Source organism: Bufo gargarizans, chromosome 6 (genome assembly GCF_014858855.1).
Source record: "Bufo gargarizans isolate SCDJY-AF-19 chromosome 6, ASM1485885v1, whole genome shotgun sequence".
Lineage (NCBI taxonomy): Eukaryota > Metazoa > Chordata > Amphibia > Anura > Bufonidae > Bufo > Bufo gargarizans.
The window spans coordinates 245,603,584-245,620,758 of record NC_058085.1 but is presented as its reverse complement, the minus strand read 5'-3'; the positions used below and the strand labels follow the sequence as shown (position 1 = coordinate 245,620,758).

The window sequence follows — 17,175 nt, the reverse complement described above, 5'->3', positions numbered from 1 at the left end:
GATATTCCAGGTTGATGCAGCCCCCACAGCCAGCCTGGAGGACAGCGGGTGCAGTGGGGCAAATACTGACAGGATGCAGGGACAGAAGGAAAGGTATGTGTTCTTGGATTTCTAGTAAGACTCCAGTCAAGCACCAGAAAGAAACTGACCAAGCATTTAATTGTATTGAGGAAAAAAAACTACATTTTTTTCTACTTTATTCTATAATATACCTGAAATGGTACAAACAAGCATTTAAAAATCAACTTCTAAGATATCTGTCAAAATGATGTTACACATATTGATAGAGTTAATTTTATCAAATGTTCAACTTTCACTTGCAACAGTAGAAAAATGTCCAGTTAATGAATTTTGAACGTTAGATCTATTTTGCTCCATCAGACCAAATTATAGTAATGAACTTAATGCAAAAGCAGTCCAAGTTTCCCTGCTTAGGGTAGTTTACAAACACAGATTTTGTGCCTAACCAGTCAGTAAATCTGAGCGACAAGCCGTATGACCTGGCAAAAAGTCTATTTAGTCTTAAAATCTGTCTGAAAATCATTATTATGACTTTGATTTGTAACAACAGGTTTGTATATGAACAAAGTGAAAACTTCTTCATAACTACTTTTGTGTAGAGCGTTAAAATATCTGTATGTGTAAGTGGCCATGGCTGACAACCATCCAGATATTTTGCTTGATTACTAAAATCTGTATTTTTAAACCATTTTAATCTTGCCGTACTTTATAAATGCTATAAACCTAATCCAACAAGCATAACAATATATATCCCCCCCATCCACTAGGGAGTAATCAATAAAGTGGCATATACAAATGGTAATATTTCACAAAATTAACATTTTTTTCCCCATGGAAATACATCCATATGGGGGGCAGTGCCTACCCTTGCATTGCTCCTCAGCTATATTTCATTATTTTTGTGACAAACACTACAGGGAAAAAAAAAAAAAGATTTAAACTGGAGCAAAAGGGAAAAAAAAAAAAAGTGTAGCAGAATACAACTATTATTGTATAGCAGCGGTATCTTTAGTCTTGAAATAATTCAGGAGTGCCACATTCATTTCTGTTTAATTATGTGCTGCTGTATGGATGGAGTGCACAGAGAACCACAGCTTTTACCTACAGTAAGTCACGGTGGAAATATCTGAAACTATATAGGATTCAGATATATTGGGCAGACTAGATGGGCCAAATGGTTCTTATCTGCCGACACATTCTATGTTTCTATATAAAAGAAAAAAGCTCCAGGAGACACCGCAGATTGAGGGAAATCTCCTGGTCCCTTAAGCAGAAGTCATGGTTTCGCCACTTCAGTATACAGTAGGGCTTTCTGCAATTCTTTATCCCTTTTTAGAGTCTATCATAGATCTAGATAAAGTTCAGTTTAGATGTAAAAGGTCAAAGAAAATGAAACGACAAACTAAAATTCAGAAATTGGCGAGACTTCATTAAGTATGAAGAATATGATGTCCTAAATCTGATTTATGCTTAAATCATTTTCCGGACTTTGATGCAACGGTGTCTCCTCTGTGTGAGTTTTCTGATGGTCAGCAAAAATTGACTTCTTTGAAAAACATTTCCCACATTCCAAACAAGAAAACTGCTTCTTTTTTGTGTGATTTTTTTTATGATCAACAAGGACTGATTTCTTAGAAAAACATTTGCCACATTCCGAACATGAAAATGGCTTCTCCCCAGTGTGACTTCTCTGGTGTTCAACAAGATCTAATTTCCTGTTAAAACCTCTCCCACAATCCACACATGAAAAGCGCTTTGTTGCTGTATGAATTTTTTGATGGTCAACAAAAACAGATTTCTTGGAAAAAGATTTTCCACATTCCAAACATGAAAATGGCCTCTCCCCAGTATGAATCCTCTGATGTTCAGCAAGAACTGACTTCCGGGTAAAACATTTACCGCAATCCAAACATGAAAATGGTTTCTCTCCCGTGTGAGTTTTCTGATGGTCAACAAGACCAGACTTTTGGGTAAAACATTTACCACATTCTGAACATGAAAACGGCTTCTCTCCTCTGTGAATTTTCTGATGTTCAACAAGACCCCACTTCTGGTTAAAACCTTTTCCACATTCCAGACAGTTATACGGCTTTTCCCCTGTGTGAAGCACCTGATGTTCAACAAGCGATGATTTCCTGTTGAAACTTTTTCCACATTCCAAACATGAAAATGGCTTTCCTGTATGAGTTCTCTGGTGATCAACAAGACTTGATTTCTTCGTAAATCGTTTCCCACAATCCAAACACAAAAATGGCTTCTCCCCTGTGTGCATTTTCTGATGGTCAACAAGACCTGATTTCTGGGTGTAACATTTTCCACACTCTGCACATGAAAACAGCTTCTCGCCCGTGTGTATTCTTTGATGCTTAACAAGATCAGATTTCAGAGTAAAACATCTCCCACACTCTGAACATGAAAATGGCTTCTCCCCTGTGTGAATTTTTTCATGTTTAGCAAGGTCTTGTTTCTGGGTAAAACTCTTCCCACATTCAGTGCATGAAAACGGTTTCTCCCCTGTGTGAATTCTGTGATGTCTTACAAGATCTGATTTATGGATAAAACATTTTCCGCATTTTAAACATGAAAATGGCCTCTCTCCTGAGTGAATTTTTTGATGTTCAATGAGACATGACTTCTGGGTAAAACTTTTGCTACATTTCGAACATGTAAATGGTTTTTCTCCTGTGTGAGTTTTTTGATGCCCAAGAAGTCCTGACTTCTGGCTAAAACATTTCCCACAAAGTGAACATGAAAATGGCTTCTCCCCAGTGTGTGTTCTCTGGTGCTGAACTAGATTTGATTTTCTGGCAAAGCTTTTTCCACAGTCAAGACATGAAAATGGTTTCTCTCCTGCATGAATTTCTTGATGTTTTGCAAGATCTAATTTTTGATTGAAACATTTCCCACATTCCAAGCATGAAAATGTATTTCCTCCTGTAGAATTTGGTGTAATATCATTACCTTCTCCTTCAGAATCAGGTGATAAGAACAGATTCTTGCTGTGACCATCTGTGGAACAAAATATTATTTTCCGCTTTAGTAAAACTTAATGTAGTAAAAAGTAATTCTAAGCTCATCCACACCAACACCCTCAATGAGTATGTAATGTGCCTATAGTCTAGAGAAGGAAAGAGGAATTTCTGACTACAGACTAGGAGATACAAAGTTTTCTAGGTCAAAAAACAAAGGGCTACAGTACTTAAAGAACACACACTGCCACCAGTGACATATTTTGATATAGTGCAATAGTGATTCACAGACTCTGACACTGGTATAAGGCAGTGAGGGGGCTCTGTTACCCAGTTTTTATGTAAGTTCCAGTCCTTCAAGTAATCTGATCTTCACTACTCTCTAATTATATCAACTCTTCTTTGCCACTCTGAAATTATTATTTTTTTCCTTTACCATGCTGTTACCTACCTGCCCAAAACCTACCTGTTAGACTCTTTTTATTTGATTCCTACACAATGTTATACAACATATGCATAAACTATCCTATTGTTTACTATGAGTGCAATATACACCAAAGTGTGTTATTTAGGTATAGGTTTCTTCTTAAATTTACACTAATATTACGCATCTTTATTAGAATACAAATAAAGTCATGTTCGCATACAATTGCCTCCCTCATAAGGGAAAAAAAAAGTTATTCAGAACGATTGTATATATTTTTTTTAAATATGTGACAAAAAGAGCTAAGTGTACCTATGCATCTGCAGCATGCTTAATCTGGCAGCCTAATCCAGCACAGATGCCGGCTGGACAAAAACATTGCACGCAGCAGTTTTTGTCCAACTGAAACCCAGCATTTATGCCGGAAAGCGGCCAATAACTTCCGGACCCCATTATAGACAATGAGGATCTGGCAGTGAATTGTAGGATCCTGCGAAATCCAGAAGGCTGCTCTAAGCTGGAACAGCCTGCCGGATCTGCTACCACAGATGTGAATGTACCCTAGTAAGAACGTAGTAAGGGTTGGCCTAGAGTTGCACCCCTTTTTGCAGTATATCATATATTACTACACTTTTTACTTGTGGAAACCTACCCCAACATGTACTGAAATCTACATTCTACTGACAAGGAACAAGTAAAAACAACATTACATCTGCTTTGTCACCTATCTTCCCATATTCTAAAAATGTTGTTTGGACTACATTGCACCCTTTGCTCTCAGTACCTCCAGACACTGTAGACAACAGCATTGCTAAGGGTCTTTTTAGAATGGGTTCTGTGCTGCCATGACAAGCACCAATCAACAATATGACTTGTTTATACAGCCTTTTCACCAACCCATGTAAAGAGATATCCCCAAGTACATGTCTGTACTGATAAGTTGTAATTTCTACATGCCTGACCCTGTAACAGAAGACGAAGCCTTTGCACTTCTCTCCCCAGCCCATTTAAACAGATGCTCACTTCAGTCCATTTTTTCTCTCCTTGTTTGTGATCGGTCACCAGTTGTTACTCCCTGTTTGAATAATAATTTTTACTTCTTAACTTATCTGGAATTTTGTTTTCTTTTAAGAAACTCATCTTCAGTAAACCCACTCTTGATCCAATCTCCATTGACTATGGCCCTGATTTAGTGGGGCTGTCTCACCTCATCTCTACAACGGTGGGACCTGCACCTATCTGACATGGGTGGCATATCCTAACAATATGTCACCAATGTCTGAGGTGAGACAACCCCTTTAACACACTCTTATCATTTGGCTTGAAGGACTCTGTTTTCTCCTAATTTGCTTTATATCACTGACAACACCTTAAAAGGCTTCTGTCAGAAGATCTGTACCTATGAATGGCTAACGCGTTGCATGTGCTCTTGGCAGCTGAAGGCATCCGAGTTGGTTCCATGTTCATATGTGCCTGCATTGCAGAGAAGAAAAAAAATGATGTTTTAATATATGCAAATGAGCCTCTAGGAGCAATGGGCTCAGCTCTCTCTGCAATGGCAATGCCCCCATTGCTCCTACAGACTCATTTGCATATATTAAAACTTAATTTTTCTCAGCAATGCAGGCACATCTGCCATCAGCTGCCAAGAGCACATGCAACACAGATGCCTTCAGCTGCTAAAAGCAAATGCAACAGGTCAGCTAATTTCATAGATACAAATTTGCTGACAGATGCCCTTTAAGGGCACACAAAGAATCCTTATGGGATTGACCATCAATATTAGATAAGTGAGGGTCCTCCACCTGGATGACTGTGTACCACTTACTGTTTATCAGACACAGCTCCATAATTTTAGTAGTAGGTCTGTCTGGTATTACAATTCACTACATCTTCAGCCTCACATGTTTCAGCCCTTCTTTTTCAACTTGATACCAACCTACACCAATAAATACAGGAATCTCCTCCTCCTCCTCTTTACATTGCCGTTCACCCATTAAATACATCTCCTCCTCTTCTTCCTCATTGACTACTTCAACTTTAATATCAAGGAGATCTTCATCCTGATTCAACAAATAAAAGAAATAAAGGTCTAGTACACAACAGCAACAATGACTAGATACAGGCAATAATTAAGTTAATTTGCACCAGTCCTTCTAAATGCTGCGCGTCTTCTTCCCTCTCATTTAAGAGATTTTTCACATCAAGTGGACTACACATCTCCGCTATAGACACACAGCATTTATGGTAGGCAACAGCAACATGTACCTGTTGATCCTCTGAAACACTGGCATCTTCATCTAGACCTTCCGGGGAACACAGAGGACTGGAACATGTCTCTGGCGGATTAATCTTACTGGATCCATCTGTAACAAGCAAAAACACCACATAATGAGGTGCCTAAATTATTTGTAGCCAGTGTTTGAAGCTCAGCATTTTACAATTCATAATATAGGGTAATGTCCTCAACAGTAACAGGAGAATTTGGTCCATATATGCAAGTCTTCTAATAAGTATCTTTTGTATAGACAGCCTTTACACAATGGTTACTGCTGTTCTATCTGGGAAATCAAGGGTTCATGGGATACAATATCCTAATCATCTAAAGTAGATGGAATGAAACTGGGAGAGTTGCATGGCCCTGAGGGGCACACCTATGGATATTTGACTGATGGTTCTCCTAGACCAGTGTTTCCCAACCAGTGTGCCTCCAGCCAAAGGCTGTCCAGGCATGCTGGGAGTTGTAGTTTTGCAACAGCTGGTGGCACACTGGTTGGGAAACACTGTCCTAGACCTTGAGGAACCAAGGACTTCTGCAACCCACCTTGCAAGTCTGTTTGACCTTTAGAGAGAGGACAGCTATGGACTCAAGAATGCCACCTACAGAAAGAGGTCATGTTCTGCAATATTGTAAATTGTAAAGGGATTATGATGTCTGGCTAAGACGGTATTCTGGTGGTGCTCCAGGGATGCACAAGATATCAGCTCTATGTGTGCATGGATGTGTGAGAGAGGGAGATACAAACAGAAGACTATTTCAACACTTCCTTTGTCCCAGTACCCTCTCCTACCACATTCTCTATACCATGGTCTCTTAGGCTTCCCATTCTTTATGTATTTACCACTTCATTCAGGATGTATTTAGAATTTGAAGGAACAATTTGATTTCCAATTTACAGACCATACTTCTTAAAACGATTTAAACAGAACAGAACAACAGCTATAAATTATGGTTCCTAAACAATGAATTACAGGAAATAAGATAATATTCTCTATATAGTGATTATTACTCACACGTTATATTATCTGTAGGATGTTCCATCTCTATATCATATGAGTCGTTTTCATCATCAAAATCTTCAACTTTAATATTGAGGAAAACTTCATCCTAAATAGTGTATATTCAACAGGAAAACGGAGGTTAAGAATCACATAGCATCTCTACAGAATAAGTATACAAGTATATGGTGACACTTCCGCTCCATGTACCTGATGATTTTGAGGGTCACTGAGGTCTTCTGATGTACAATCCTGCGAATAGCGAGGACTAGAACATTTCAATAGTGAATTTTTCTTATTGGATTTATCTGTAAGAAACGCACCCACACAGTGGCTGAATTACCTTGCACATGTCTTATATGTCGCGATGGATGCATTCAAGTAACTCCCCAAAACTTCTCTCCCCTTTACCATTAATGAAATTCTCTTACCCTGTGTTGTGAAGAGCTGGTGATTATCCATCATGACCTTCTTGTATATATCTTTGTGTTGTTTTAAGCACTCCCACTCCTCAATGGAGAAATAGATGGTTATATCTTCACACCTTCTAGGAACCGGACAAACAATGATAGTCATTAGCCAGATACATTATTTCTTGTGATATCTCCCAGCATTCCCAGCAGCGCTCACCTCTCCAGTCAGCAGCTAAATGATCTGTTTGGCGAGTGTTAGGATCTTCTCATCATTATTTCTCTTACATATCAGGGCTTTCTTAACATGGCTCTTGGTCCTTCTCCATTCTCTTAACATACAATGACAGCCTCTGGGGGTCAAACACTCATCAGATGTTTTTTCACTACTGTGTAATCCTGTATGTGGAGAGAGACTCTGATAAATATCACTATATACAGCCTAAGTATCGCTAACCTCTCTGGTAAGATCACTATGATATTAAAGGGGTGTTAGAGGGAATTTTTTAAGGGACACAAGATGTTAAAAATAAAATTTTCTGGCCTTTTTAAAAAATATATCACTGGGAAACCCCTTTAATACAGCTAGGATTGATGCTCTGAGACATAATTCCTAGAATCCCTTACATCTCCAGTAAGCTGAAAGATAATCTCCAGGGTGAGGTTTAATATCTTCTCAGGTATCTTGCTCCTGTTCTGGTGCATCCTTGGTGGGTCAGGCAGGAAAATTACGATGTGTAGAGGATCCTACACTGTAGGAACCTGATTGGGAAAAAGAGGACCGATTCTAACACCACATCATAGACAATTGGGGGTATGTCTTACAACTTGTGCAAAGAGTGAAACAGTTCCCCACATCAACCAGGCCATTGCTTTCATTTTCTAAAGGATCTCTGAAAAATAAGAGGTTGGATCCGGTTCCTGTGGGCAACTATTGTCCTGTGTGACATACATAATGTCACTAACTGAAAATTCTAACAGAAATTATTTAAGGAAATACTTAAAGGGAACCTGTCATGTGGATATTTGATTATAATCTAACTAATTATATACAATCATTAACTACTAAAAAGTGCCTTAGATGTATTCGCTTACTGGTGTGACAGATGGTTACCTCATAATATACACACAAAGATGCCACATGCCGCATGCTAATGAGCTGATTTGAGTCCAGCGTGATGTCATTGAGTCCAGCGTATATTTAATTCAGCGCTATAGCCACTCCCCTGCCCACCTGCTGCTGATTCATATGGAAAAAAAACTGTCATTCAGCAGCAGGTGGGCGGGGGGAGTCAGGAGCTCATGAATATTCATGACTCATCATTATCAGCTGGAGCTTTTAAATACAAGATGTTGGCAGGTTGACTGGGTCAATTAAAGAAAGTGACCCAGCATTAAAGGGTGACAGGTTCCCTTTAAGTAACTGTATATTAGTAGCTCTCTATTATATACTCTGGAGATGGAAACAATGCCATTGAGATAGGTTTAAAATGTAGACTTTCAGCTATAATTCAAGGGGTTTAAAAGAAAATGTAGCAATAACTATTAGAAATTACAGCCACTGTTTACATAATCCCTCCATTTTTACAGCCTCAAAGCAAATTGTACAAACATAAGTATATTTTTTAATACTTGGATTCACAAATTACAGTCAATGACTGCCTGAAGTATGGAATGCATTATGTCATCAAAATGCCAAGTTTACGCCCTTAAGAGCCTTTGCCAGGCCTTTTTATGGCAACCATCTTGTCTTAAGTAAGTGAAATGCATGCTCAGTCAGGTGGAGTTCAGGTTATTGACTTGGCCATTGAAGAATGTTCCAATTTGTTGCCTTAAGAAGCTCTCGTTTTCCATTTGTGGTCTGTTTTGGGTCATGTTCCATCTGTACTGTGCCGTCATACTGATTTTGCAGCATTTGAACCTGAGTATAAAGTATATCTCCATGCACTTCAGAATGTATCCTGTTGTTTCTATCACTCTATTAGTGAACATCAGTCAGGCAGTGGCTTTGGAAGCCATGCATGTCCATGCCATAGCACGAACATTTGATAAACTATGTGGTATACTTTGGATCATGAAACCTTCCTTTCTTTCTCTATACTCTTCTTTTCCCATCATTCTTGTACAAGTTTCCATAATCTTGTTCTCCACTATCTATAGAATCTGGTTCCAGAACTGGGTGGCTTTTCTAGCAACATGTAATCTGTTCTTGAGTAATACCAGTAGTTCTCGTCTTGATACAAACCCTATGGATTTACATTCATGAAGGTGTCTCTCAAATGTAGACTTGAGAATTATACACTCCCTTCATTGAGAGCGACCTTGACTTAACTGGATGTTGTGAAGGTCTTCTTTACCAAGGAAGGAATTGTCTGACCATCCACTGTCCTCCATGGTGTTCCAGGCCTTTTGGTCTTGCTGAGCTTGGCAGTGCTTCCCTTTGCGTAAGATTGTACTAATTTTTTATTACCCTAATAGGCTTTTTTTCAGCCTAATTGTGGCATCCTTCACTTGCACCGATATATCTCTGGGCTACGTATTTATAATCCTTATGAACAGCTACCAAACACAAAGTCACAATGACACTTTAGAAAAGTCTTCATGCCAACCACAGGGGCCAACACGTTACTACTGTGAGAGACATTCTGGATTTATAAGTGGATATCTAGTGGGAACTGATGCAAACGTAGTTCACAGCCATGAATGTTACACAGTGCAGCTGATAAGATGAACCACAGTAATCCTGAGGTAAAGGTGTCCAGGACTGAGCACAGCAGAGACTGGTACGGGCTGGTTGTCAGGCAGAACGGACTCTAGAAACTAGTCCATCTCTACTATAATACATATAATAACCAGGGGCATGCAGAAAATCATAGGGCCCCATAGCAACAGGGGAAAGGATTTTTCTTTTAAATACCAGTCCCGCTTGCTACAACTTTATAAATATAGCAATCAGTAGTAACATCATATTTCTCAATGTATTTACACCTAACAAAAAAATAAATCACTGATAAATCTTCTCCTTCCACCGCCAAAGGCGTCTTTTTTCAGACAGGATTTGGCACAGCCATTAACTGCCACCACTTTCATGACATGTTCTTCATTGGCTCAGTCGCAGACATAAACTGCAGTCTCCTATTGGAAAACAACCATGGCTTTTTGACATGTAATCTGTATAAAATTCTGCCTGTAAAAGACTCTATGTAAATTAAAGGGGTTGTCTCACTTCAGCAAGGGGCATTCATCATGTAGAGAAAGTTAAAGGGGCTGTCTTACCAAGCCATTTGCAGTCGTTCTCAGTCAGTATAGTATGCATTTTCAGCCTTGATGCGGGCGTTCTCATCATAGTGTATTTTACCCAATGGGGAGCCGGCCCTCTAACCCCCCTTCCTCTGTACGTGCACGCTCCCGACAAGAAATCATTGTCAGACTGTATACTGAGGGAGTCTTGGAGTCTTCCTGCCACAGACTGTGACAAGCCACGGAAGATCAGCACCAGGCACTTCAGAATTTAACAGCTGTTAACATCTGTCTTCAGGGCCATCCAAGGGCTTTTAGGAGGTTCCTGAACACGGGATCTCCCCTTATCGGGGCGGCTATTCCGTTTTATAGTATAGGGTGAGGATTAGGGAAAGACCCGGTATCAGACCATCACCACCCTACATATAATATTGCCCTATCTCGTATTGTGGAATAGTTATGACCGTTCTGGCTACACTATTTTTGATATAATAATAATAATAAATATTATATATATATATATATATATATATATATATATATATATATATATAAAATTTTATTTGCATACTTTGTTTTTGGGTAATTTTTGTGTTTATGAATAAAGGCTACGTTTTCATTAGGGTGGTACTCTGTGAATACTCTACATTTGATTTATACTACCTTGGCATATTCACCCTCTGACAGGTTATTGTCTTAGCTGTGATTAATAATCGATATAATAAATGCAATTAGCTGCTGAAGTGACACAATCCATTTAAGGCTTTCCACATACAGGTTTTCGCTTGTAGTTTTTAAGCCAAAACCAGGTGTGGATGAGGTAAGGGTATGGCCAAATGGTCAAGTTACCTGATGCCGCTTTGGAAGCAAAAATCTGAAGTGGATCATAACAGGAGAGCAAGTATACAGGACAGATACAACCTTCTTTTTTTAAAATTCACTCCCGATTTTGGCATCCAAAATTGCATCAGAATACCGGACAGTGTGGCCGCACCCAGAAAATGAGAGTAAGGGCTCATTTAGACAGCCGTATATTGCTTTCCACATCTGATACGCAATTTTGCGGATTAGATGCAGACCCATTCACTTCCATGTCTGTCTGCATCTTTTCTTCCGTTCCAAGGCCCCAGAAAAAAAACAAAATGTCCTATACTTGTCAGTGAAATTCGGGACGTGGACCCACTGAAGTCTATGGGTCCGCAAAAATGTAATCTGTTTTTATTTTACGGACATACTGAACTGACCGCAAAAAATGTATCTGCATTTTTGTGGACTGCAAAAAGCATAAGGCCGTGTAAATGAACCCTAAGTATAATGGGCAGAGACCATGTCATCTGTCATTTTTTAATCTACTCCTAGTTTGCTTTAAAACTACATCAGGAAATCTGAATGTAGAAACCCAGCCTCAATCTCCTGCTTCCTCTGTTTGCTGCCACCACTAGGGGGAGCTCAGTGCATGTGAATTTATACAGCTCCCATTGAATTCAATGGAAGAAGTAAAAAATCTGTATGCACTAGAGATTGCTAGGTCTATGTGTCAGAAACAGAAGGGGGCCCCCTTTGTTCATGGGTCCCACAGCTGTGGCATGGTCTGCCTCCATGGTGAGGCTGCCACTAACAGTGAGCAGCACTAGAGAAGATCTCTATAAAGCAGATTACAAGGTGCTCTGTGCTCTCTGTTGGGATGTATATATATATATACATACCAGGAGATGGAGTATTCACAGATGTATTACATATAATAAGCCCATATATGTTATTACATGTATAATACACACATTTCACACCTATAGCATATATCAGTGACTACACTCATACATACCCAGCTCACAAGCTTATCTTTATCTGTTCAGACTGGCTGAAGGACCTGTGATGATGTCATCGTCATGTGATCGGTCACATGATGGGGTGGAACTTAGCAGTGGCGGGTATAAGTAGGGAGTGAAGGACCTGTGATGATGTCACTGTGATGTAATCAGTCACATGGCAGGGGCGGGGCTCAGTGGCTCCATGTGAGGAGCTGCGCTTTATGTAGAACACTAAATGTATCCGCTCCTGCTACTAGCTGCTAGGTCCTATGGCACTATTCCCAAATGTGAATGTTTCCTCCCTGTGTAATGCTAGAACGTGGCAGCCAGCCAGTGTAGGAGGAGGGGGTCGGCTAGGGTGCATCCTTCTTGTCTGCACAGTAAGGCAGAATCCTGTAGACCAGGGATCAGCAACCTCCCGCAATGCAGCAGTTCTGAAACTACAAGTCCCAGAATCCTCCTTTACATTTTTGGGGAGTTACAAGAACAGCTGAGCAAATGTGCAGGCTGGGAGTTGTAGTTTCACAGCAGCTGAAGTGCCGAACCCTACCATAGATGATTAAGCTTACACAAGCTGTCTAGACCTGCAGCTGATTTATCACAGGGCTCAGGCTGGATGATGAATCTGGTGCAGGGATAGACTTATCAAAACTGGCTTAGTTGCCCAGAGCAACCAATCAGATTCCCCCTTTCATTTTTCAGAGCTGTTTTGGAAAATGAAAGGTGTTAGCTGATTGGTTGCTATGAGAAACTAAACCAGTTTTCCTTCACACCAGTTTTCATAAATGTCCCCTTTTGACTCAACACCAGCTGTATTGTGAGACAGATTTTTTTTTTATTTCCGAATTATGATGCAAAATGTAACATATTAAACAACCCTTGCTTGATAATCCACGCCTCTTTATTGGGCTAAGTACAGTTAATTTCTCTAAATTTAGAGGTGGTAAATTGCTCCACATTTAGAGTTTAGGTGCACAAAATAAAAATATTCAAAAAAATAAACATCATAGGCATCGCCTTGTCTGAGAATGCCCACGCTATTAAAATATAGAAACATTTATCCCATATGGTATAACGGGAAAAAAAATCTATATGGCTGATTCCCGTTTTTTCATCACTTCACCTACCCCAAAAAATTGAATAAAAAGTGATCAAAAAGTCATACAGATCTGAAAATGGTATCAATAAAAACTACAGATCGTCCTGCAAATAAAAACATGCCCACACGGTGATGAAGTAGGAGCGTTCTGTGACCTCTCGTTGTGCGTTGTCAGGTCAGCACAACGCGGCAGGAAGAGCACCAGATCTCGGGCGGCTGCCAGAATAGGAGAGGTGAGTTGATGCTTTTTGTCTGATCTGAGTTCTGATTTAGGCCTCATGCACATGGCCGTTGGCCGGCTGTGGCCTTATTGCTGCCTGCAAACAGCGGGTCCGCAATATGCGGGCACAGGCCGTGTGCTCCCAGCATCATGGATGCGGACCCATTCACTTGAACGGGTCCACAATCGGGAGCTGCGGTGCGTGATGGATCATGTGATGAGCGCAGTGATGTCACCACAGGTCCTTTTCTCCCAGGTCATCAAAGAAGAAGAAAGAAGAGAAGCCGGGCTGCGCGAACAAGTGGATGAGGTGAGTTTATTTATATTTATTTTTAACCCCCTCCATCACTATTTTACTACGCATTCTGTATTAAGAATGCTATGATTTTCACGAAGCCCCATTCACTTCTATGGGGCCTGCGTTGCGTGAAAAACGCACAATATAGAGCATTCTGCGATTTTCACGCAGTGCACAAGTGATGCGTGAAAATCACTACTCATGTGAACAGCCCCATAGAAATGAATTGGTCCGGATTCAGTGCGGGTGCAATGCGTTCACCTCACGCATTGCACCTGCGCGAAAAACTTGCCAGTGTGAAAGGGGCCTAAGGCGCTCTCTCCAAGGAGAAATAGTAGCCCCCAAATATATAAATATGGTATCACTGTAATCATACTGACCCGAGAGAATAAAGGGAACAGGTCAGTTTTATAGCATAGTGAATGCTGTAAAAACAAAAAAGATGCAGAATTGCATTTTTTACACATTTGGAATTGTTTTCCAGCTTCCCACTACACCATCTGCAATATTAAATGGTGGCATTAGAAAGTACAACTTTTCCCACCAAAAAAAAAAACATGCCCTCATATGGCTATGTGAATGGAAAGCCAGATCACATTACAGTCAAAGGGGTCTAGCGGTGAATGGCAGTATCCAGCTAGGCTACTGGATCTCGGAACGCATATGTGAACCTACCCTTACTATGGTTTTTAACAGGTATGGTCATGCCGTTGCTTGCCTCCTGTACATATTCCCATGCTTTTTCTTTTTCTGCATTCTTTTCATACAGCTGACAGAGTCGGACCTCTGCTGATCTGATATTGATGACCGGTCCTGAGGATAGCGGACCCATTGGCCTCAATGGATCTGTGGTCTGCATTTTGCAGACATATTCATCATATTCTAGCACACAGATGAGCCACGTGGTTTCCACATCCATGTGTCCATTCTGCAAACAGATGGAACATGTCCTTTAATTGTCCTCAAAATGTAGATCACGAACCCACAGAAGTCAATGGGTCCACAAAAAAAGCAGGTCCAACACAGACGTCATCTGTCTTTTACGGATTGTGGATTGCAAAATACATATGGTTGTGTGCATGAGGTCTTACTCCTGGGAAAGGGGGTTCAATCTCAGGTCCAGGTTATTTTGCTAATTTAGATGGCACCAACATATTCTGCAGATTGTCATCATTCACTGTCCCTATTGGGGTTCACAGTCTAAATGTGGGAGAAAACTGAAGTTTCAGGAGGAAACCCAAGCAAACACAAGATGAACATCCAAAATCCATGTAGCTTTGCCTCTGGCCAGGTTCACACCTAGGACCCCAGTACTACAAAATCCCAAGAAGGACGTAGAGTCCTTGCAACACAGACTCCTACCTTACCCTGGCAGCTCTGAACAAGCAGAACTCTTCTGTGGCAGCACGTCCCTGGCAAGAGCTGCTTGCATGATACAATATGTGTTCCACACCCATCAACCATTAGCAGATCCACGTGTCTGTAACAACTTAAAGTTGATAATAGGTTCCCTTTAGGGCTCATGCACACGACCATTGCCTATTTTGCGGTCTGCAAATTGCGAATCGCAAAACACGGATACCGGCTGTGTGCGTTCCGCATTTTGCAGAAAGGATAAAACAGTCCTATTCTTGTCCTTAATGCGGACAATAATAGGATATGTTCTATTTTTTTGAGGCACGGCCATGCGGACATGGACTGCACATTAAGTAATTTCCTTTGTTTTTGCGGCCCCATTGAATTAAATGGTTCTGCATACAGGTAGCAAAAAGTGCGTGAGTCCTTAAGGCTTCAGAGTGGCATTAGCAAATGCACATGTTGCATGGCCAAAGATCACAGTGTAGTCCTGCCTGCACTGCAGCTAATGAAGGTGAATGGGGTCCCTGGGCTCGGCGCATGCCCAGTGACGACGATGAAGCTCCTGCCCTCAGTCTCCAGCAAATCGCACTGGCGCAGCCCTCAGTGGGTACTGCGTCTGCGCGAGACTTCGCTCGGCCGTCAGGGAGGGGGAGGAGAGGTATGAGACGCTGTGGGCGGTTAGGGATTCAGGAGGAAGGCGTTTTGGGCACTTGAGGGGGGGGGGGGCGTTACTGTGCACACAAAGTGGAACATAACGCCCCTCTGGGCACCTTCAGGATTAATTAGCATAATTATAAAAGTTGTTTTTCAGCAAAACTACTGGACGGATTAAAGTATAGAACAGCAAAGCCGATTCAAGGTAATCTGTGGAGCATGACTGGTTTAAAATCTGAATTTGTGTTATGAGAGGTGACAGAATCCCTTTAAACCAAGACCAACGTATACACAATACCTCTCAAACATAAAATGTAATACGATCCGTCTCGATCACAATTATGAGATATAAAACTCAAAAATGTTAATGATAGATATGAACCCTTGCTCTGCACAAACTATGACAAGTCTCGGGTTAATCAGGTAGCATTGCGACACAACTTATAAATTATCAAGCCTGGTATTGACTATGGAATTAAATTATTCCAATCAGAGAGTTTCCTCTGAACTCAATATTAAATCTTTTATTCAGTAATATGCTGACAATATTGATGTAGCACTTTTAACACTATATAACGGCCAAACAACGGGGAGTTTTCTAAATATCAGGCTTTTTCTCCTGGGCTTTCTTTGTTTCTCTGTGTTTTCCTTGTTCCCTCTGTCTTTTCTCCTGTTGCTGTTGTTGTTTTCTGTTGCTTTTCTTCCCTCATATGTGTGTGGTTTATGATCACAAACTTATCAGTTAGACACACCTTCCTAGCTTGGAGTTTTCTCATTGTCGGTTAGGCGTGTACATATGATAATGACAGTGATGTCATTGTATTACCCAAAATGCATTTCTGCTGTAATGTTACTCATTTACCCCTGGGTGCCACTATTACCTAAGCTATTAGCATCATCACTATTAAGACCACTATTAACTGTCCAGGTCTGATTTATTTTACATTATATGGAATCCTAAATCAGAGTTAAGAGATTATTATTGACACATAAACCAACTAAAACACAGACTTTGTGGTAACAATTAGACTTTTCCCATACTCTCAGATTTATGTACCGATAATAATATAATGATCCTTGTTCTCTCACAGATATATGTGTCTCCTCTGTTACACCAAAGGTTGGTTGATTGATGGTTAGGTAAAATAACACATTTTTCCCTAGACAGGGAACTTAACCACTTCACATCTGGGCCTTTTGCCCCCTTACTGACCAGGCCTAATTTTGCAAATCAGACATATCTCATGTGGTAATAACTTTGGAACGCTTATCCAAGCCATTCAGAGATTGTTTTCTCGTGACACATTGTACTTCATGCTAGTCATAAATTTGAGTCAATATATTTCACTTTTATTTATGAAAAAATCCCAAATTTACCCAAAATTTACAAAAAT

At 40.4% G+C, this 17,175-nt stretch overlaps 1 protein-coding gene across 3 annotated transcripts; it reads right to left on the bottom strand.

Moving 5' to 3' along the window:
- Positions 1 to 210: 210 nt before the first annotated feature.
- LOC122940574 (gastrula zinc finger protein XlCGF26.1-like) lies at positions 211 to 12,227 on the bottom strand. 3 transcript variants are annotated; one of them, XM_044297191.1, is made up of 9 exons: positions 12,166 to 12,201; positions 7,731 to 7,865; positions 7,324 to 7,502; positions 7,125 to 7,240; positions 6,904 to 7,001; positions 6,709 to 6,802; positions 5,683 to 5,780; positions 5,354 to 5,477; positions 211 to 3,030 (listed from the first exon to the last, which is right to left on the bottom strand). In XM_044297191.1, exons 4-9 carry the CDS (start codon positions 7,156 to 7,158, stop codon positions 1,475 to 1,477), a joined length of 2,004 nt encoding a protein of 667 aa, XP_044153126.1. In that variant the 5' UTR covers positions 7,159 to 7,240; positions 7,324 to 7,502; positions 7,731 to 7,865; positions 12,166 to 12,201; the 3' UTR covers positions 211 to 1,474. The 3 variants fall into 3 exon arrangements, with proteins under 3 accessions (XP_044153126.1, XP_044153128.1, XP_044153127.1); XM_044297193.1 differs by having other exon boundaries at positions 7,125 to 7,237; XM_044297192.1 differs by lacking the exon at positions 7,731 to 7,865 and having other exon boundaries at positions 12,166 to 12,227.
- Positions 12,228 to 17,175: the final 4,948 nt, after the last annotated feature.